Genomic DNA, 22,315 nt, shown 5'->3' on the forward strand with positions numbered 1-22,315 from the left:
ACTTTAAAAAATATCCGAAAGGACACCTAGACTTAGCCCAGTTCAAAACTTCCTACAGAGTTAGAAGTGGGGAAGCAAGGTGGGAAGCATAGATTATCATCCCCTTTTGACCCTCACTGTTGAGTCTACCAATTTTTTCTTGGTAGTTTTAGTTTACAAATGAAAACTAAAAGAAGTTGATGTGGTGCTATTTCATATATAGTCTGAGAGTTGGAAACAGTAGTTTGAGGACCCAATATGGCTTTTTTTTTTCCAGGGAAGGAGAGATTCATTAGTTTTCTTTATAAATATATTATTTTTCTTAACTGGAACTGAATCAAGGAATGTGATCTACAAACATACAGAGAGTAAAACAACATTTTTCTTCATTTTATCTTTCAAGTACCTTTCTGATCTATTGAATGCTTATGAATTACACGGACTGGCAGACTGACTAAGACTAAGGATTAAGGTGGATGAGATACTGACAGATCTCAAGTCTACAATATTTTCCTGTCAGGATTCAAAAGATCCTAACCCTCAAAATCTGATGTCTTATAGAGATAGAGTCATACAGCTCAGGTGAATGTCAGTAGGGAGATTTAATCAGTTTTTTTTCTGGAAAAAACTCCTATATACTAGTCCCAGAGATATCAAAAACTGTGAAATAAAAAATGCAATTCCTATCAAGAGACTCAAAGTCAAAAACTGGGAGCTCCAGGCTGGCAGAAGAAATATGAGACTGGCAGGTGTCAAATCTATACTCATGCCAAGTGGAAACAAGAAGTTAGTGAGCTCTCCAGCCCACTAGGAAACTATGAGAAACACACACAGAGACAACATACGCGGATACGCTACACCATGTATCACCGTGCCAGGCAGAGAAGACCTCGGGTCAAGTGCCAGCTCTGGAATCAAGCTGAGCCCCATCTGTCAGTCACAGAGCAAGTGGACAAAGAAGTACAAATAGTAGAAGTGAAATACCAGATGTGAAATTTGAGGAATATATAAGGTACATATGTAGCATCCTGTAATTATTACTTAGGTACAACATATGGAAACATCTGGAAAAAATTTGTGGACTATGATTCTCATGAGGCTCAAGAAACTCTTTTTTGGTTTTAGACTTGCAAGTTGGTATGGAACAGAGTGCAGTTACGGAACTGGTAGGTTCTTTATAAGGATGTGTGGGCAGGTGGTGAATAAATAAAATAAAGGAACAAAAACCAATGAAGAGAGCTAACATAACAAAAAGTTCTACCTTACATGTTTATTTAGAGATGGGAGGCATACTCCCGTAAAAAGTCAGCTGTACAGCGACCAGAAAACAGCTCATAGTAATAAAAATACATACGATAGATAACAACAGCTCTTAATAGTCAACAACCAGAAACAAGTATACAATAAGTTACAGCAAAGCAAATGAAAACTACGACTATATACCAAACATGAATGACCCTCATGAATGTAACATGGAGCAAATAAAGCCAGACACAAAAGAGTGTATCCATGAATAAAACACTAAAAAATACTAGTTATCTTCATAGGAGAGTAGTGACTGGAAGGAATTACAGAGAGGCATCTGGGATGCTGGTAATATTTTGTTTCTTGATTTATGTGCTGATTGCATACTTTGTAAGAATTCATTCAGCTGTATACCTATGACCTGTGTACTTTTCTGTATTTTCTATCCCTATTATTTTCTATCCCTATTAAAAATATTATAGCAATGTTTCCCATTTGTGTTCCATAGGGACTCTGTCGCCTAAAGAAATGTGATTAGGTGGTTCTTCTGTAAAAGAGTTTGGTGTTCAATAAGTTGAGAAATGCTGGGAATGACATAGGACATTTCAATCCATGAGTGGGAACACATCCACCCTCCTTGATGGCCTCTGACCCATTCATACTGCACCTCCTTCAAGTTTCCCCAAGGCTTTTTTCTGGTCTCCCAAATTTTGGCCACGACAGAAACTGCGTGAAAGAATGTGGGTCAATCTATATAGTTCACCCCCTGATGGAGGAAAACCACTGTCAGCACACACTGTATTCAACCAGTCTGAATCAGCAGCGTCAGCTCTGTATGGAAGCGTGCGCATTTAAAATATGGCGCTGCCTGCTGTTTTAGATGGACCTCTCCATCCAGCGCTCTTACGCCCAGGCAATCAGCGCAGTAAGCTGGCACATACTTCATGTCATTTGCAAATACAATGTAGTGAAGGAATATGGAAAAGCAGATTTTCAAATATAGCTTTTCACAACTGCGATTTGGGAATGCTCAAGTGATCTCAGCATCCTTATGGGTTTGCAGCTCAAGAAACAGTTTCTCCCAGATACTCGAAAGTTGTCATGAGTTGACTCTTACAATCACCTAATTTTTCTAGTCACTTATGTCAAAACAAACCTTTGCTCCTTTACAGCTAGCATTTTGCCTGTTCACGGTGGGGTGGACAGCTGCATTCACTGATTCAGGCTCTTGCCTCTTTTCTCTTAAACTCTTTTTCACTCATTACCATGAGGAAGATTAGAATTTGGAGCCTGTCTGTATGCATGCACACAAAAATAACAGTTCTGTGTCCTTATCTTTAGGACATTTTTTACCACTTTAGCTATTTAACTTGGCTTAACCAAGCAGCTGGTTTACTTTTAGCTATTTATTTCTACCAAGTTCTAACCAAAAGAAAGAAAAGAAAAAGAAAATCACCTAAATTTAGTGAAGTACCCTTTTTGTGGAGTGGGAAAGGAAGAGGAGGGAGCAATGCATCTTCAAAACGTCAAATAAACAATTTGCCTAAAGCCCATCATTTCTCTTTTTGGCATCTGGTCATCAGGTCTTTTCATTCTCTTTGCTATGACCCTAATCAGACATACTAAATACCACCCACTACTACTTAATTTACAATGAAGACAAGAAGAGCCAGACAGAGTATTCCAAACCAATGTCTTAAGCAAAGGCATTCATAATAATAGACATCATAATTATGTTACATTAATTTCATACAGGAGAATTCAATTACATATTCCAAAGAAAATCCAGAACAAGCTAATTAACATCATGATGTCCAGTTTGGTGGGAAATCATTTGGATTGGAAAATATGGCTTCATGTCTCAAAGTCTACTAAGAAAATCACATTGCAAACACCAAACTATATCATTCTCAGTGGATAAACAGTAAGCATGATTATGTTTGAAATTGCAGAAGCCGTTAGGAAAAACAGAGATGTAGACAAAATAAAATTAAGAGAAAATTTTATAAATGTTAACTGTCACAGCCATGGTTATATAATCCTGAAGAAAAGCTGAAAAGAGTGTAACAAAATGACTGCTGGACTTCGGTTAGGGCTAAGACATCATGAGCTGCCTCACAAACAATATTTTAAATATGTTTGCTCCAGAAGAAGGAAAAACATTACCATTTGAACAAAGAACTATAAGTATTACAAGTTCACTTAAAAGCAAAAATACTAAGTTTTCATCAGAACAAATTCCTAGTACTGTGAAAAAGAATGGTAAAACTCATGATTGGCTAATTAATGTTCTTATAACCAGTAATGATTGCACCTACCTCATTTAAGTCCTGCCGAGTTTCAAAAGCATCCTTTGGCCAAATGACAGTCCTCTGGTCTATTCTATAAAATACAAAGAAAAATTATTTCCATTTAAAAGAGACTTTTCAATGATGTACATGTGAAGCTGGTGGCTACAAATCTGGCTGTACCCCTGATAAAAAACCCTTGGTGGTGTCCCACTGCCTGTAGAATAAAATACAGACTCCTTACAATGGCCTGTAGCATATTACAGCACTTGAACCCTGACAACCTTCCTGGCCCCCTCTCCTACCACTCTCACCCTTGTTCACCATACTGCAACCACCCTGGCCTTCTCTCTGTTCCTTGAAAATGTAGTGCTTGCTCCCTGTTCAAACCTTCACACTTACTGTGCCTGAGCCCAGACTGCTCTCCCCTGGGATCTGCATACAATTCACTTTTATCACCATGTATGCATCAGCTCAGCTCACACGGCACCTCCCCTAGGAGGCCTCCCTAACTAGACATGCCCTCACCCTCACTCTCTAGCATACTGTCCTATACATTTTCTTCTTAGCACTTCCTCCTATTTAAATTATTCACTTATTTGCATGTTCACAGTAAAGTGTGAGCTCCAAGGATGTACTGATTATGTTTATTTTCTATAGTGCTAAAATCTCACCTATTAAAAATTCAGTAATTCTTTTTGATTGAATGAATGTGATCTGATACAGTTGCAGAAAGATACCATTTGTCTACTGAAGACAGCTTATGGAAATTTCATCGTATCTCTTAACTTACACAATAAATGTTATAATATTTGCTGGGTACCATGGTGCAATAGTTTGGATGTGGTTTGTTCCCACCAAAACTCATGTTGAAATATGATACCTAGTGTGTCAGTGTTGGGAGGTAGGGCCTAGTGGGAGGGGTTTGGGTCATGGGATCTGTGACAAGGGAGGGATATGGAAGTGAGTTCTTACTCAAAAATAAATTTGTTCCCATTGTGGTTTTGATTTGCACTTCTCTAATGATCAGTGATGTGAGCTTTTTTCCATTTGTTTTTTGGCCCCATGTATGTCTTCTTTTGAAAACTGTCTGTTTGGCTGGGCACAGTGGCTTATGCCAGTAATCCCAGCACTTTGGGAGGCTGAGGCACGCAGATCACAAGGTCAGGAGTTTGCGACCAGCCTAGCCAATATGGTGAAATCCTGTCTCTACTAAAAATACAAACATTAGTGGGGCGTGGTGGCAGGCACCTGTAGTCCCAGCTACTTGGGAGGCTGAAGCAGGAGAATCACTTGATTGAACCTGGGAGGCGGAGGTTGCAATAAGCTGAGATCGCGTCACTGCACTCCAGCCTGAGTGACAGAGTGAGACTCTGTCTCAAAAAAAAAAAAAAAAAAGAAGAAGAAAAGTGTCTGTTCATATCCTTTGCCTACTTCTTTTATGAGGTTGCTTGTTTTTTTTTTCTTGTAAATTTGTTCAAGTTCCTTATAGATGCTGGATATTAAGACCTTTGAGGGATCCGTAGTTTGTAAAAATTTTTTCCCATTCTGTAGATTGTCTGTTTACTCTGCTGATAGGTTCTTTTGCTGTGCAGATGCTCTTTCATTTAATTAAATTCCATTTGTCAATTTTTGCTTTTGTTGCAACTGCTTTTGGCATCACCGTCATGCAATCTTTGTCTAGGCCTATGTCCTAAATGGTATTTCCTAGGTTGTCTTCCAAGGTTTTCATAATTTTGGGTGAAAACCAAATACTGCATATTTTCACTTATAAGTGGGAGCGAAATGATGAGAACACATAGACACATAGAGGGGAACAACACACACTGGGGCCTTTCAGAGGGTGGCGGGTGGGAGGAGGGAGAGGATCAGGAAAAAATAACTAATGGGTACTAGGCTTAACACCTGAGTGATTAAATAATCTGTACAACAAACCCCCATGACACAAGGTTACCCATGTAACAAGCCTGCACTTGTACCCCTGAACTTAAAATAAATGAAAGGAAGAGGGAAGGGAAGGGAAGGGAAGGGAAGGGAGGGGAGGGGAGGGGAGGGGAGGAGAGGGGAGGGGAGAGGAGGGGAGGGAAGGGAAGGGAAGGGAAGGGAAGGGAAGGGAAGGGAAGGGAAGGGAAGGGAAGGGAAGGGAAAGGAAGGGAAGGGAAGGGAAGGGAAGACATTTGTTCCCTAGAGAACAGCTTGTTGAAAAGAGTCTGGCTTCCTTGGTTTCACTCTCTTGCTTCCTCTCTCACTATATGATCTCTGTTCAAGTCAACTCCCCTTTGCTTTCTGCTATGGGTGGAAGCAGCCTGAGGGCCACACCAGGTGCAGCTACCCAATCTTAGCCTTTTCAGTGACCATTATTGCGGGCCAAATAAATTTCTTTTCCTTATAAATTATGCAGCCTCAGGTATTCTGCAATAGCAACACTAAATGGACTGAGACACATGGCGAAGCTGGGTTTTGCCACTACATAGCTGACAACAGATGAAAATGAACTTTAGGCATATCTACCTACAGTAAGTCAATTTTCTTTAGCTTACAAACAAAAACAAAATACACAAAACTCCACTGTTGAAAGATCCTTAGGTCCAAATCATGATTTGTTAAATTCTATGGTCCAATATCATCTATTAAATAGAATTCAAGTTTTTCTGAAACAGTCTGAATACTATTATATAATAAACATATTAACTTATAGTTATTATCCTTATGAAAAGGACAGTTATCTTAATGAATAAGAGATTTTTCAGTGTTAACATTTATAAAAAGATTTCTTTGGGGATCTAATTATTTACAGTTACTATTCTGCTCCAATTTGAATCCTGAAGAAAGCATATATGTCCTCTAAATGGGCAACAAGGTCAATATCTAAACGTCATAATGTACATTTAGAAATACCAGGAGCCTAACTTCTTTAAAATATTCTTAAAAATACATTTTTTTAACTCTATAAGCTTTGCTTACTGTGCAAACAATTTCTAAAGAGAAAAGTTCAGGAGATGGTTACAGAAGAAAATTGTGAAGGTCAAACTAATGTCCTTCATGCCTGAACAAACCAGCATTTCCCTCCTGGGTGGGAGAGAGACTAAGGCTCCCAACCATGCGCTCAGGCATAGACAGCTCAAGGGGAAAAAAAGGGTGAGGAGGAAGACTGCTGGCTCACACATCTTATATCCATCAGTCCCCTGAGACACAAACAGTGATTTCAGTGCATCAGAAAATACAAAATAGCTCTTTCCCACAAAATAGGCAAAAGCAGTCTTAGAGACAGGGGTAATCCACCCACCGTACTCAGTAACATCTAACACTTTGAATGGCTCATAGTTTCTTTGTAACCCTCAATAGTTCTCAAACTATGTTTCTACAGAGTAGCACCAGCAAAATGGAAGAGTGGTATTCTCTAATAGAAAAAAATATTTACCAGTTTACACTCTTCAAATACAAATTTTTCTAGGGCTTTGGTGCAAGCTCCTTGTTGATGAGTGACAGCAGATGGTAAAACAAATAACCAAGTAGCAAACATTCATGGAAAGAAACAGAAATATACTTTGTTAAAAATATATGGTATATATTAGTGAGATATAGAGAAGAGCCTACATGGAATATACTCACATGATCTTCCAAGAAAACTACTCTTAACCATTAGATAAACCTCCAGAACAAGTTTGAGAACTGTAGTCTAAAGCATCAAAGATAATTTAATTTACTAGCCATCTGAATGTCTACTGTGTGCCTGGTCCAGTGTTGGGGAAACAATAATAGACAATCAGAGGCAGTTCCTTAAGGAGACTTAGAATCTAGTAAAATCTTAAATGATGATAAGCTAATCAACACTGAGTCTTGAAGCCACTTCAGCAAATCAAGGATCAGGGCAAATGATGTTAGAATGGAGGTGAGAGGCCAAGTGCAGTGGCTCATGCCTGTAATCCTAGCGCTTTGGGAGGCTGAGGCGGGTGGGTTGCCTGAGCCCAGGAGTTTGAGACCAGCCTGGGCAACAGAGTGAAACCCCATCTCTACTAAAATACAAAAGATTAGCCGGGTGTGGCGGCATGCGCCTGTAGTCCCAGCTACTCAGGAGGCTGAGGCAGGAGAATTGCTTGAACCCGGGAGGCGGAGGTTGCAGTGAGTTGAGATTGTGCCACTGCACTCCAGCCTTGGTGACAGAGCAAAACTTCATCTCTAAAACAAACAAACAAAAAAGAAGAATGGTGGTGAGAAACTGGAGAGGTAGAGACAGATAAAAGACATTTTTCAATGATAAAAGCAATCAAGAAGTCTTGGGTGTGGATTCAAAGTATGGAGTGAAAGAGATGGGGTAATCAAAATTATTACAAACTTTTGAGTCTGTGTGACAAGGAAAATGGTAGGTTTTTTTGTTAATGAAGTCAGAAAAACATGTAATGTTTTTCATAAAGAGAGGCAATTCATGAGTTCAGATTTAGACATTTGAAATGAGGCTGAAATAGAGAAGTAAAAATGTCTGGCCAGGGTTCACCCTAGAACTGGGCACTCTACGTGTGTTCAGCAGAGGAAGGGGGTGATGATAATTTCGATGGTGTACAGTGGCCACAGGTAAGGTCATATGGGCAGATTCTGCATCACTTTTTCCTTCATTATATGCTAGGCAAAGAACCTAGCACCTTCTCAATATATACCTTTTCAACAGATGGATAAATTAGAGAAAGAACTAGACCCAAGAATGACTTCAATTCACCAGCCCTTACTACCCCAGGGTGGGTCTTCCAGGCAGTTTACTTACATTATTTTATTTAATCTTCAAGGTCACCGTATGAGACTAGCATTATTATATCTATTTGACCTAATAGGAGAAAGGGTAGTTAAATACTTCATCCATTCAGTCAACAAATATTTTTTAAACACCAACTATGTGCTAGGTACTGTTGCAGGTGTTGGGAACAAAGCAGTGGATAAAATAAAGTCTGCCCTTGTGGAACTTACATTCTCATGGGAGGAGGAGAACAAAAAGAAATAAACCAGTGATTATGATGCACCAGATGCTAGGTATTATGGAGAAAAAGAAAGCAAGGCAAGAAGAACAGGACATGCAGGAGAATGGCCCAGGCTCACACTGCTACAAAGTGTCAAAGTCACCTAGAGATAATGAGAAACAGAAGGGGAGAAAAGAAAAGGCCACTGGATTGAAAACAATAAAGATCATAGTAGAAGAGGAAAAATAAATGAAGCTTCTCACTGGAGAAGTTTAGCAATGAATGAAGGAGAACTGGAACAGTAGCTAGCCATCTCAAACTCCCTTCTTTTTAAGATACTTAAAGATATGGCTTGAACCATTTACAATCCTTCCTGGAAGCTGGCCTACACACAAAAATTGGGTCACACTGAACACTCCCTTCAATTATCTTGCTGCCTGTGTCCAAAACAATAATAGGAAAGTAACTAAGCAAATACATATCAAATGCATGCTTCTAAAGGGGACCACAATGAGTCAGCCAGTCAGAGTAACTCCAGTGTAACCTTGTCCTCTAGTCCAGGTCCTGGCAATGAGAAATGCAGCCTGCACTCAGAGCCCAATTATGGCCCTCAGTAGTGATGAGCATGTAATACCTCCAACCATAACCACTATCACCATCACCACCACTACTACCACCATGACTATCATCACCACCATTCACCAACATCATCACCTTCCACCATCACCACCATTACCACCACCATCACCACAAACACCACCAGCACCACAACTGCTGCCATCACCTCTGCAATCACCATCATCACCATCACCACCACTACTACCGCCATGACTATCATCACCACCATTCACCAACATCATCACCTTCCACCATCACCACCATTACCACCACCATCACCACAAACACCACCAGCACCACAACTGCTGCCATCACCTCTGCAATCACCATCATCACCATCACCACCACTACTACCGCCATGACTATCACCACCATTCACCAACATCATCACCTTCCACCACCGCCACCATTACCACCACCACCAGCACCACCATTGCCACTGCTGCCACCACTACTGCTGCCACCACTATATAATTCAAACTAAAAAATACTTCTCAACAGAGAAATGCAAAACTTAATTGTGTGCTGATATGAAAAGAGCTTTCACCTGGATTCAAACTGCAAACTTGTGGATAGCCCACTGAAATACAACTTTTCTAAAAATGTTTGATGTTTCCACTTTGCTGCAACCCTAAAGCTCGTGCTGAGTCAGCCTGTAGGGTCATCTTCTAGTGGCCTTCTCACAGGAGGTGTACTGGAATTCAAAACAACAAAACCAACTAAGCATTAAGATATTTTTCTTGGCCTAAGGACAGTGTCAAACTGCAGGATGTGATAATTTGTGAAAACGCCACATTTTAGCTCACAGTTGTATATTTATACCAATGTTTTAACTATCTATAATTAAATTAGCAGAGGAAAGTGTTTCCTATTGCAGTGAAAAGCTTCCCCATCTTGCCAATGGCTCATGGAAGACAACTGACAGTTATATAACACTTTTCTTTCCCTTAAGCCCAATAACCAAGTTATTAACAAGCCTCTCAATTTCTTATCCCAAATAATGTTTGTGTCTGTCCCCTCCCGTCTATCTCTACCACTGCCATCTGGGGCCAAGCCACCAGCACCTCTCATTTGTACAACCTGAATGACAGTAGTTTCCTCCCTGGTCTCCCTACTTCCCCTCTACCCTCCTCAGGCCACCATCCACACAAGATCTTTCACTCCCCTTCTACACACTACACTTAAAATCAAAATCAAAATTCTGAGAGTATCCTATGACACCCTGAAGGATTTAGCATCTGCCCACTCTTCAACCTTAGCTTGCATCAGACTCCCTCTCTGAACTCCAGCTACACTGGCATTCTTTCAGTTTTGTGGATGCACCATGCTCCTTTCCAGCGCAGGCCTTCACACATGCCTGTAATGCTGTTCCCTCTCCACTTTCTCTCCTAAGTAACTCACTCATACTTTGGATGCTAGATAGCTCCCAATCAGGTCTCCCTTTCATGTATATATTCTCACTGCATTCTGATCTTCTACGTCTGCTGTGCTGCAGGTCTTAGTTCTTAATATTGTATTTGTATAATTATTTGATTGTCTATTTCTCACAATGGTGAGCACTATGGAGCAAGGACCATAGGAGCCTTGCTTAACATTTTATCTCTAGGGCCAAGCCTGGCATATGACACACAGGAGGCACTCATATGTTTGTAAATAAAGTATTCATCCCAGGGTATATATTCCTGAGTCTGTAAAGTAATTATAACTGATGCTCCCTCCTCCATCTATAGCATGCTAGCAGAGCCTGGAGGATGGAATGACGCTCATTCCCATAACAAATGCATTTCTTCCCTGAAGAGATCTATGAAATTAGTACCTTTTGAACCCATGACCTAGAAAACCTGGGCAGAAAGAGTAAAAGGAGAGCATCCAACACACTTTTCAGAATACTTCACATAGAATCAGAGCCTTAGAACTGAGCAGTGCTGACTCCCATCACATCTTCAGAATTCAGGATATTCCACTGCATTAAAAAATTAAGCCTTTCTATTAGAAAGCAATACTTGGGATACACTAATGTATACCCGGATGACTGCTGGCTGGCTGTATGACTGGTGTTTCCTGAAACTCTTTTGAAAACAAAAGGTATATCCCAAGAGGACAACCCTCTGAGCAAAACATGCTTTATATACAAACAATAGCTCTATATGCAGACACAGACAAGATGCCAATAAATTCCAGTAATATTATTAGAAACAATAACAGCCGTTAATACCAGTAAATAGAAAGTTCCTTTCTCTGGAGAGTCAAAACCACATTGAAGACATTCTCTTATTGGTTCTTACTAAATGTCTGCAAAAGGACTGAGGTCGAATATTAAGCAGCCAACTTCAAAGATTAAAAAGAAACCAAGCCACAGTGTTTAAAATTATTCCCCAAGAGACTACTGAAAGAAAACAAAACTAGAAGTCCATGGATGTTCAGAAACTGACTTCCTAACCCATGTATCCACTTGTCCAGGCCAATGAACTCCCAAGGATGCTGCAGCTAGAAACAGAACACTGATCCGCAACAGTATACCCTCCCAGAAGCCAACTCCCCCAACCACCACCTCCCACCTTGTACTTCTCTGAAGATTAGAATCAGCCAGTATTATTAAAACAGAGATTCCTGGGCCACAACCCAAACCTACTGAATCAGAATTTCCAGAAAAGTAGGATGACGACATATAGTTAACAAGCACTCTAGGGGGTTCCTAACTGGGGAACACTATCCTAAAAGTCCAAGTGCAACAGCCTGGGAGGACACCAGTGGCTAAAGGGCGCAAGGGAGGAACTTCTTTGAGTATAGGAGTGACATGGTGTTTCTGGCCTGGTCCCCCAGGGAACACATTCCCAAAGAGGGAAAGGCTGAGCCCCTTAAAACACGATGAAAAATTTCAAATACGGGGCAACCCAGCTGTGGTGGAAAAGGTACCACTTCTCACTTTGGTGAGCTGGAACAGAGACTGGAAGCAGCCAATGCCCAGAGAATGGGTGAGCAGTGAGTCAGGTGCACAGGGCCAGCTTCAGAATTGGCAGAGTGGAGGTAAAGTAGACATGGGTGTGGTTTAAAAGGCACTGTGAACCATAAAGAACACATTTTGGATGGAATACTGAGGACATAGGATCCAGCAGGTTTTTTCCTGGTGAATGAGTGAGAGTAGAGGCCCTAATAAGACATTAATAGGAGTAATAATTATAGCAGCATGTGGTTTGCTGAGCAGGCTACAAGGCACTCTGCTTGCATCACCTCATTCATTCCATACACATAGTAAATAATGATTAGACACCTGCTCCATGTGCCAGGCAGTGCTCAGCCCAGGAGACAGAGTGGTTATAACCAATACTTCAGCTCCAAGGACACTTCTGCCTGCTCCCCTCATCCCACCTCAAGCATCTGCCAAGTTTCTTCATTCTTCTGCCTCAAGGCTTTTTGCCAGGCAGGGCTAATTCCCTCAGCCTGCATGTGTGGCAGATTTAACTCCCCTGGGAGCAGCCCACAGCCAGAAGAGAAGTGGGGGTGTGAATAAATGCTGCAGACCCCCCCCCAACTTTCAGAGGGATAAGTCTGAGATACTGTCTACACAGTTCCTCAGAGAGACCCCACTTGCTCAGAGTGACAACCTACCAAGTTGCACACCTGTTGTGGGCTCTTCCTCCTTCCCTAGTTCCTATTTCCTGGGGCCACCTTCCTGTACCCAGGTCCTCCTATCTATCAGAATCCGCCTTCAAGAGGAACCTCAAGTAAGAATCTCTGTCTTTTGGAGCTTACAGTTGGGGGAAAGAGAAAAACCTAATCACATGAATGAAGATTTAGATCAGGGACCGATGAAGTGAAGGGCACAGAGTATCACAAGTGACGGGCCACATTGGGGGAGGGCTCGGAATTTAAATGACAGGTGAATAGCTGACGAATATTTGTAACTACGTATCACACTGGCTCCTCTGATATTACAACTGATACTCAGACTTGCAACACTTTAACTTTTAAAGTATCAATCAGGTTAGCTCTTGGAACAGAAGAATATTTTTCAAGACACAGGGGATTTGAGTAGGCATTAATATTAATCAAGCCTAAATGCTGCCTGTTCCCTATTCAAGATTTTCTTTCTCTCCCAAAAGGAAAGAGTCACGAGTCTGTATCCTCCATCTGTCATCTTCCCTCCATCTTCATTGTCACCAGCACCTCCCACAGGGATGATATGTTAGCTTCCAAGATGTACCCCTGCGTACAACACACAGTACCCAGAGTGGTCTTTTTATGTAAATCTCAGTCTGTCACTCCTGTTTATAAACTCCAGTGGTTTTCCTCTAGACTTAGACAAAATCCAAGAATCAACACGCAGGCTACCAGGCCCCATGTAGTGTGTCCACCACCAACCTTTCTGACATCATCTGGCACATTTTCTCTGTAGTTCAGTACACTCCAGCTTTAATTGTCTTTGCTGATGCGACTTAGCACAAGATGAAAAGAACCTGAATCAGTGTGGGTCTGAGGGGCAAGGGTGAGTTAATGATCAGGGAGGCAAGTTGGAGGCAAGTTGGTCTCTCCATGCCTTTGACTCACTTAAGTTTGGCAAGCCACACCAAGCCTTTCTGACCCATAAAATTGATTCTTAGTTCTCTTCCTCCAACAGCTCCAGGTTCTTCCCATGCCCCCAAGTCACCCAACACTATATTGAATTCATCTGTTCAGCATTTTTCATCTCCAATCCACTTCTTCTGACATCAACCTCCCTTTCTCTTGGGAAACTAGCTCTCCACAATTCTACAAGCAAGGGTAAACATATAGCCTGAACTAGGCCAGTTAGTTCCTTCTCCCTGAAGTCAAACCTTGAGCAGGAATGAAAAGCTGTTGTATTAGCATGGGATCATCCAGTGATAACACCTCAGAGTAACATGTTCCTGTCGTTGTGAATCCAGAAATCCATGGACCAGGCCTGGTTCTTACCCTTCCCAAAGGATATTTGCCCTTAGTTCAATTTTTTAAGCTAACCAATAGCCTTAATTTAGATCCCTTTCTTTGCCTGAATCAAACACAGTTAGTTTCCATCGTTTGCAGAGAATACCAACCACATTACCAAGAAACAACTGCTTGTCATGCAATAGCCTGGGTCTCCTTTGTTTCACATGAGCAAGATCAGCAAGGTTGGCAGTAATTACACATTGAAAAGGACCACTTTCTTGATCCCCACTTTTCCAACCACGACTATTCGTGGTCAACTAGGACCACTTTGCCATGTGCAATCCCTTTAAAAACCTTTTAGAAATTGTCTGAATCACATGTCCAAGTTGAGCAAGAGAGTCCAAATCACTGGAATCTCAACTGGCAATTCAGTTGAGATTGAATTGGGAAACCAACTGGTCCAAGGGATGCATAGTTTTTGGTTCAACTAGAGAGAAGCTAAGGTCTAGCTTAAAGATGTGCAGAAAAACAGATCTATAAAGGTAATCTGGGCTCTGTAAAGGATGGATATGGAAGCACAAGAAGCACAGCCAGTGTACACAAAAGCAAACTAGAGCTTGTGAAGGGCCAGGTATATAAAGGACCATAATGAAATATGGCCAAGAGAGGCATGATATTATGGAGGGCAAACCAGAATTCCATGGAATTGCCTACCTAAGAATTAATAAGCAGAAACTTTACTAAACTACTGAACCTATGAGTTCAGCACTGTGCTGAAAACTGCACATTCAAAAGAATTACAGAAAATAGACATATATCCTATTTGAAGAGATAAACCAAACTCTTTGAACAATAGTACCCATGTATCTAGTTACATTGATCATGTTCTAACTACAGAGATCAACATGGGCTATTGAGAAAGGCGAAGGTGCATGAAAATCTGGGAGTGAGCTGGGCTCTGAGATGAGATTAAAATTTAGATAAATGGAGGAGAGAAGAGAGAACACTAGCAGCAAGATGGATGTGTTGGCAAGCCATAGATCAGTACCATGGAGCTAAGCAAAACCCTTCATGGAGGAAGGATCTCCTCTCTTATGGAGCCACAACATTAATCTTCTGAGCCCCTGCTGTGGGACAGACCCTGAATGAAGCTGAACATGCAGTGTCTCATTTAATCCTTGCAACAGTAGCTCTGGGAAGTAGATATTTTCATCTTCATCACACATCTGAAGAAATCCAAGCCCAGAGAGGTTAGGGAATCTGTCCAAGGAAGCAGCAAAGCTGGAACTAGCATCCAGGTCTGCATACTGCCAAGGCCTTTCCTCTTTACACTATAGTATCTTGCATATGTCCTAGGCCCTTCCCAGGGGCTCTCTTATGTGTTTTTCGATTTATTCAATAGTCTAGGTTTGGCCAAAACTGTTTTCTTGTGTTGGTGCTAAACTTAAGGCACTAAGAAGACTTCGACAGCTGGCTTATTCCCGCATCTACCCCTTCTCAATCTTTCTCCCCTTGGACCTCACCCCCACTTCAACGGGTCTTGATATTTCCCTTGTCCCTGCATCTGCAGGGTCATTGGAGTGCTCTTGGTAAGAATTCTGTGCTACTGAACCCCTGAGAGGCTTGGCATGCTGCTCACCAGTATAAGAAGAGACTGTCTACTGAGGCAAACACTGAAGAAAAGAGGCAACTATGATTCAAATTATGGTTTTAAACATTATTTAAACCTATAAAATCATCTGTAGTATTTGGTTTCTGATCCCAAGTGACCTAAACCACAAAGGCCACAAGTGTCACTGAAAATTCATTTTAAGTTTTCCCAGTTAACGAAAATAAAAAATAAATCTGTTCTCTCCTAACATTCTCCTAATAGTCATGTCTGTCCCAAAGTAAGATTCAATCATTACTAAATAAATAAAGCCAGAGAAATAGTAGGTACTATTATTTGTCTTGCAAATAACATAAACTTATCACTTTCTGCCAATTACAAACTTAGTAGGGGAACGCTAGTGAGAAAACTTGGAAAGTAAAAGCACAAAAAATACCTTTTTAATCACCTGTAATTCATCTCCCCCCAAAATTACCACCACTAAAATATGGATTTATGTCTTTCTAGTATATGTTTCTGTAAATAATTATATATTAAGCAAAAATAGGAACATCTTGTGATACTGTTATGTAATTGCTTTTTTCCACCTATAAATAGATCATGTCCCCATGTTAATAAAGACTCACATAAAACATGATTTTAGATAATGTATCTATCATGAAATTTAGTGGGGTTTTTTTGTTTTTGTGTTTTTACAGGATGATGGTATGTTCCCTAGGGGCCACGTAGAAAATCTGGGGGCTATTTGTGATTATTACTGAAGCTGGAGTTGTCTACTGGCATTCTGTGGGCTAGAGCCAAGGTGTCAGAGTCCCTGACATGAACGAGGCATCCCACACAACAAAGAATTTTCCCATCCCCCACATGGCTTTCAAATGTCCTCTGGGAATGTTAAAGCCAGAAGCACTTTGCCCTTAGCACAATGTGAACTAGAAAACCATGAAGGCTAGTGGTTGAAACAGAAATATCTACACAAGGAAGGGGGAAGCGATTAAACTGGATTGTCTCCAACATTCCACCCAGAGCCACCATCCTATGATTCCAACACATACAGAAATTCACCCACATGACTTTTATCTTTTATCTCTCAAAGTTACTAGTTGTCTATTATATCCCTATCTTCTTCCATGATCGGATAACTGAAAATTGTATATCCCTTTTTTTTTTTTTTTTTTTTTTTTTTTTTTCTGAGACAAAGTCTTGCTCTGTCATCCAGGCTGGAGTGCAATGGTGTGATCTCAGCTCACTGCAACCTCTGCCTCCCACGTTCAAGTGATTCTCATGCCTCAGTCTCCCAAGTAGCTGGGATTACAGGTGTGTGCCGCCATGCCCAGGTAACTTTTGTATTTTATTTTTAGTACAGATGGGGTTTCACCACGTTGGCCAGGCTGGTCTCAAACTCCTGACCTCAAGTGATCTGCCCGCTTCAGCCTCCCAAAGTGCTGAGATTACAAGCATGAACTGTAATCTCAGTGTGCCTGGCTAAAAATTTATATCTTAAGTTTCATTTCAGTTAGCTACTCCAAATCCTATGCCTAGACAACTTTGAATTTTAAGCACAAACCAAGAAAACTATAATGGATACACATAAAGATATTGTTTTTAAGATGTTTACTACAGCAATAAATACAAATATAAATCCTATAAGTAACTGCAATATCAAATACTTTGGATTTCATTAAATAAATGATGGTATATCTGTAAAAGGAAATAGAGTCATGTATCCCTTAGTGATGGGGATATATTTTGAGAAATGCATCCTTAGGCTATTTCATTGTCGTGCAAACATCACAGAGTATACTTACAGAAACCTAGATGGTATAGCCTACTACACACCTAGGCTATATGGTATAGCCTAATGTTTCTAGGCTGCAAACCTCTAGAGCATGTTACTGTACTGAAGACTGTAGGCAACTGTAATACAGCGGCATTTGCATATCTAAACACACAAAGGTATAGTAAAAATATGGTATTTTAATCTTACAGGATTACTATTATACATGTCCACTGTTAACTGAAATATTATTATGTGGTACATGACTATATTTTACAGCCATTACCTACATTATAGTGTATTTTATGATATGGAAAATATAATATTAAGCAGGATAAACAAGTTACATAGCAATGTAATATAATTATGTATAACATAATGTAATATATAACAATGTATATATTATATAACATAAAGCCATGTAACTATATATAATATATTCTTAGATATATATATATGTGTATGTATATATACATCTATCTATCTCTCTAATCCCAAAAATGTTTTAATCTAGCAATAAGAATATAAGAAAAAAAAACATACGGAGGGTTGAGTAGGAGCTCTGTGTGTATGTGTATGTCACTATACATAATGTGTGTGTGTGTGTGTGTCTGTAGTACTTAATGTAAAGCTTAAAAAAGAATAACCTCATTGACAAATAACTATAACAGAAATATGGGAGTAGCCATGGCTTCATTGGGAAGATGAAGAGTAAGTTAAAGATTAGCCCCATTCTAGTGGCCTCAGGCATACTGAACACTTAACCAGCTGGTCAAAGTTCTAAATTAGGTTTAAATTTATACATTCTCTGTCTCCTATAATCATTATTGAAATTTCTCTTAAATCTATTTTATGTTAAGCCAAGAAACTTTCCAAGATGTTCAGATGTTAAGGACAAAGCTTCCTGTTTTGTCTCCTTGAAATATCATTTCTAACAAAGGGCTATAATGACACCAAAGCTTGTAAACATGTTTCTTATAGAAATTGTATGTTAGAATATTTGTTATGGAAAATTAAATTGTTCAATTTAGCCATAAATGAACTGACCAATCTCATGATAATTAACCTACTACTCTATTACTCATCTTACTGGTCTTATGTAGAAAAGCACACTGCTATACATGATTATTGTACAATCATAATGCATTCTTGCCTAACTTTCTACTCTAGGGCCTGCTTGAAGTAAATAGTGCTTCTAGCAGATTTAAAGCCCAGTGCATCCAGAAGCCCCTTTCATACACAATTTCTCTTTATGACAACATTAAAACAATAGCGACAATGTAAGAATGTGCACTCCAATGGTAATAGCAGTTGTATCTGGGAGGTAAGATAACAAGTCATTTTTACATCCTTGGGATTTTCTATATTTTCCAACGTTTCACTTATTTTATTAGTAGCAGTGGTAGTAGTAGCATTTTGAATGAGAGAATGTCTCTAAGTTTCCCTTTTATCCTTAGGCCAAATTATCAGTGAAGGTGCTAACAATTTATCAAATGACCAAGGGTAGTCTCCTTTAAAAAACAACAGAAAAGAAGGATTTCATTTCCAAAATAATCAAGTGTGGGCTCTTTTTTCAATCAGCAGTTTACGGACTAGGTGTGGGACTTTTGTGCTCTACAGCAGGGGAGGGAGAATTATTTTCATCTGCATCTTCAGGAGCTTGTATTCTTAAGCTAAAGTCTTCCCATGTCTAATCTTTTGAACATCTAGAGTGTCGAGCATTTTCAAAGTTCGAGCCAGAAGAAGCTCTAGAAATCATTTGACCCAAATTCCTATGTTAGAGGAGGGGGCCTAGGAATTTGAGTGAAATGACCATGGTCACCTGATAGATGTGAGATAAGACCCTGGATCTCTTCGTTTGAAAGTTCTTTCCTTCCACCAGGTTGTTTCTGTGTCCACAGAAGGAGGCAGTATGTGTGGGCAATAAAGGAGAGCCCTCCTATCTGGCTCCCTTTCTATGTGGGATAGTCAACGTGAGCTAGGTCAATACTCACTCATTATCCAACTGTATACCAGGGAGTCTCAAAGCACTGTGAAGACAAGCTATTTTTTTTTTTATCTCTACCTCATCCCTGCTCTCCTTTTAAAAAGAAACAAAACAAAATCATAGGAGGACGCTAATGAGAGAGAAGAACATCCTAGAAATATGCAGAGATCAGGTACAGTTCAAGAAGGGAGATATGTCTTTTGTATTATTAATATGAAAAATCTCAGTGCTCATTCTCTTACTCATTCTTTCTCTGTTTAGCAGAACTCATTAAGACCCTGCTTACTTCTATGAAAAACATTCAAATAAGAAACAATTAGCTATTCAAACACACACACGCACGCGCACACACACACACACACACACATTATCTATCTCAAAAACAAAAGATGAAAGGATTTATCCCCCATAGAAAAGTTGTTGCCAACAAAACTTCCTCTTTCTATAAAGCAACAAAGCCCCCAGCTTTCTCTTTCATCTGGAATGTCAAAAAATAGTGGAGGCCATCCAAGGCCATTATCCTTGCTAAGGATCTTCAACCTCCTCTAATGTGGGAATCCGGATGAAGAGGCCAATAATGAACTGGAGCTCACAATGTAACCACCAACCTAATTAACAGTAAGATAATGCTACAGAATAGCTCCTGTTTATACAGACAAGGTCTTTAACAACATTAAAGGTTTAATGCCGTCATAAATTTTAATACACTATTTTAAATATAAGTGAGTTAATCATTCTCAAAAGTAAATTTTCTTAGCTTAGTAAGAAATTCCCAACTGCATTAATATTCTCTTACATTCATAAATTTCCCTTTGTCATATCTGAGGGTTTACAGGATTGGTACTGTCTTTAGCTCTAAAAATCAGTCAAACTAATGCATATTCATTAAATGGCAACTCAATACAGATTGATGGTACTAATCTTGGTTCTATTATCAAGGCGAGAGAGAACTTGAGCAAATCACGGCCTCACTGGGTGTCAAAGAAGAAAATGAGAGTTGTATTAAATGATTACTAAGGTTTCTTCCAGCTCTAACTAACCACAGTTCTTTAATTTTACATGTTTTGAAAATACCAGGTATTGAGGAGTATGCCAGAGTAGTATAATAACCCAGCCCTTCCACTCGTGCTCTGAAAGCCCATATTCAAATGAAAACATGTCATCTGGGGAAAAGATGGCATTAAGACAATATCAGCCATCACCATATGATAAGACATTTTCTTGCAGGAGGACTTAGCTCCAGGGAGCTACAGAGTCCCCAGGAGCAGCAGTTGCCAGGAAGAAAATTATTGAAGCAGGCATTATAAATCAAATGCCTATAGAAGCTCAGCAAAGAGCATAAATAAATGAGGAGAGCTGGGTAGGAATTGTGAAAAAAATCGAAAGCTACTCCTCAGCTCCAGCTAGTTGTTACCTTGGAGGAATGTAGGCCCTGGGTTATCCTACCTTCAGATTCTTGCAAAGAAAGCCAAAAATCTGTAAAAACTTTTGATTTTAAAACGTTGATTCAAAATAGTTTAATTTTGTACAAGCCAAATATGTCTCCACACCAGATACACCTGTAGGACACCAAATTTGAGTCCTCTAATGTATGGCACTTTAAGGCCAAGGACTATAATATAGGGAAGGGCAGGGCATGGCAAACGGGAGGAAGCGTGCAGTGAAAGAAGATGGAAGTGGCTTTAACTGTATCTGAGACTGGCTCTGTTAAGGGAAATCAGAAGAACAAGCCAGCTTGGAAGTAGAAAGACATTAGGACAAGGGTTCTGTTAAAAGAAAAACTTTAGCTGAATTAAATCTAAAAGAGTTTAATTGAGCAAAGAACAATTCACAAATCAGGCAGCCTTCCCAGCCAGAGTAGGCTCAGAGATTCCAGCGCAGCCACATGGTGGAAGAAGAGTTATGGACAGAAAAAGGAAAGTGACATATAGAAAACAGAAGTGAGGTGCAGAAACGGCTGGATTCATTACAATTCGGCGTTTACCTTATTTGAACAGCTGGCCACCTTTGGCCACAACTTGGTGATTGGTGTAAGAGTAGGCTACGGTCTGTATACAACTCCATTTAGATTATAGTTCACGATGTACAGAAAAACCTTTAGGCTGAGCTTAAAATATGTAATGAGGCAGCTTTAGGCTAACCTTCATTTAACCATTCTGAATCTTCCCTGGAGTCATGTGTTTTCAAACTTGGAGGTAGAAAGACATTAGGACAGGGGTTCTAAATATTTTCTGGGGTTATATGTGCCATATGAGAGTCTGATAAATGTTTTAGAGATTTTCACTAGAAAAAAATAAACATACATGTAGTGGACAGAATAATAGCTCCCCAAAGATGTCCATGTCTTCATCCTTGTCCCTCCTCTGCCATCTTACCTTATGTGACAGAAACGACTGTGAAAATGTAATTAAGGACCTTGAGATCTGAGTGAGCCCAACCTATTCACATTAATCCTTAAAATCAAAAAATGTTTCCCAGCCATGATCAGAGGGAGATGTGACTATGGAAGAATGATCAGAGAAATGCAATGTTGGTGGCTTGCAAATGGAGGAAGGGACAATAAGCCAGGGAATGTGGGCAGCCTCTGGAAACTGGAAAAGGCATGGAAATTGATAGATTCTTCCCTAGAGCCTTTAGAAAGGAATGGAGCCCTGCCAACACCTTTTTATTTTTATTTTTTGCCCAGGGAGACATATGTTGAACTTCTATCCTACAGAACTATGAGATAATAAATTTGTGTTTAAAGCCATGATCAGTTATTACAGTAGCAATAATAAGGTATATATACACAGAAACTTGGGCAAACACGGATCCTGGTGCTCAAAAGAGCCCAATATACAACATGAGAACTCTGAGAGCTGTAGGTATGAAATTATTTGGCATTCGTGGAAAGATCAATGCCCACCTCATGACCTCAATCCACTCCAATATCTCACCTCCACGAAGATGGATTCATTTTCTGAAGACTGACTACTCCTT

General features: G+C 39.9%; 1 protein-coding gene across 8 annotated transcripts in view; it reads right to left on the minus strand.

Annotated features, from left to right (window-relative positions):
- The window catches only part of LOC105466192 (family with sequence similarity 13 member C), a 118,104-nt gene that overhangs the window by 51,832 nt on the left and 43,957 nt on the right, over positions 1-22,315 (minus strand). For all 8 annotated transcript variants that reach the window (XM_071069568.1, XM_011715221.3, XM_011715222.3 and 5 more), the window contains one exon: positions 3,543-3,606. In XM_071069568.1, the coding sequence (XP_070925669.1) occupies positions 3,543-3,606 (64 nt within the window). The remainder of the gene's footprint in view (positions 1-3,542; positions 3,607-22,315) is intronic.

Source organism: Macaca nemestrina, chromosome 9, assembly GCF_043159975.1.
Source record: "Macaca nemestrina isolate mMacNem1 chromosome 9, mMacNem.hap1, whole genome shotgun sequence".
NCBI lineage: Eukaryota > Metazoa > Chordata > Mammalia > Primates > Cercopithecidae > Macaca > Macaca nemestrina.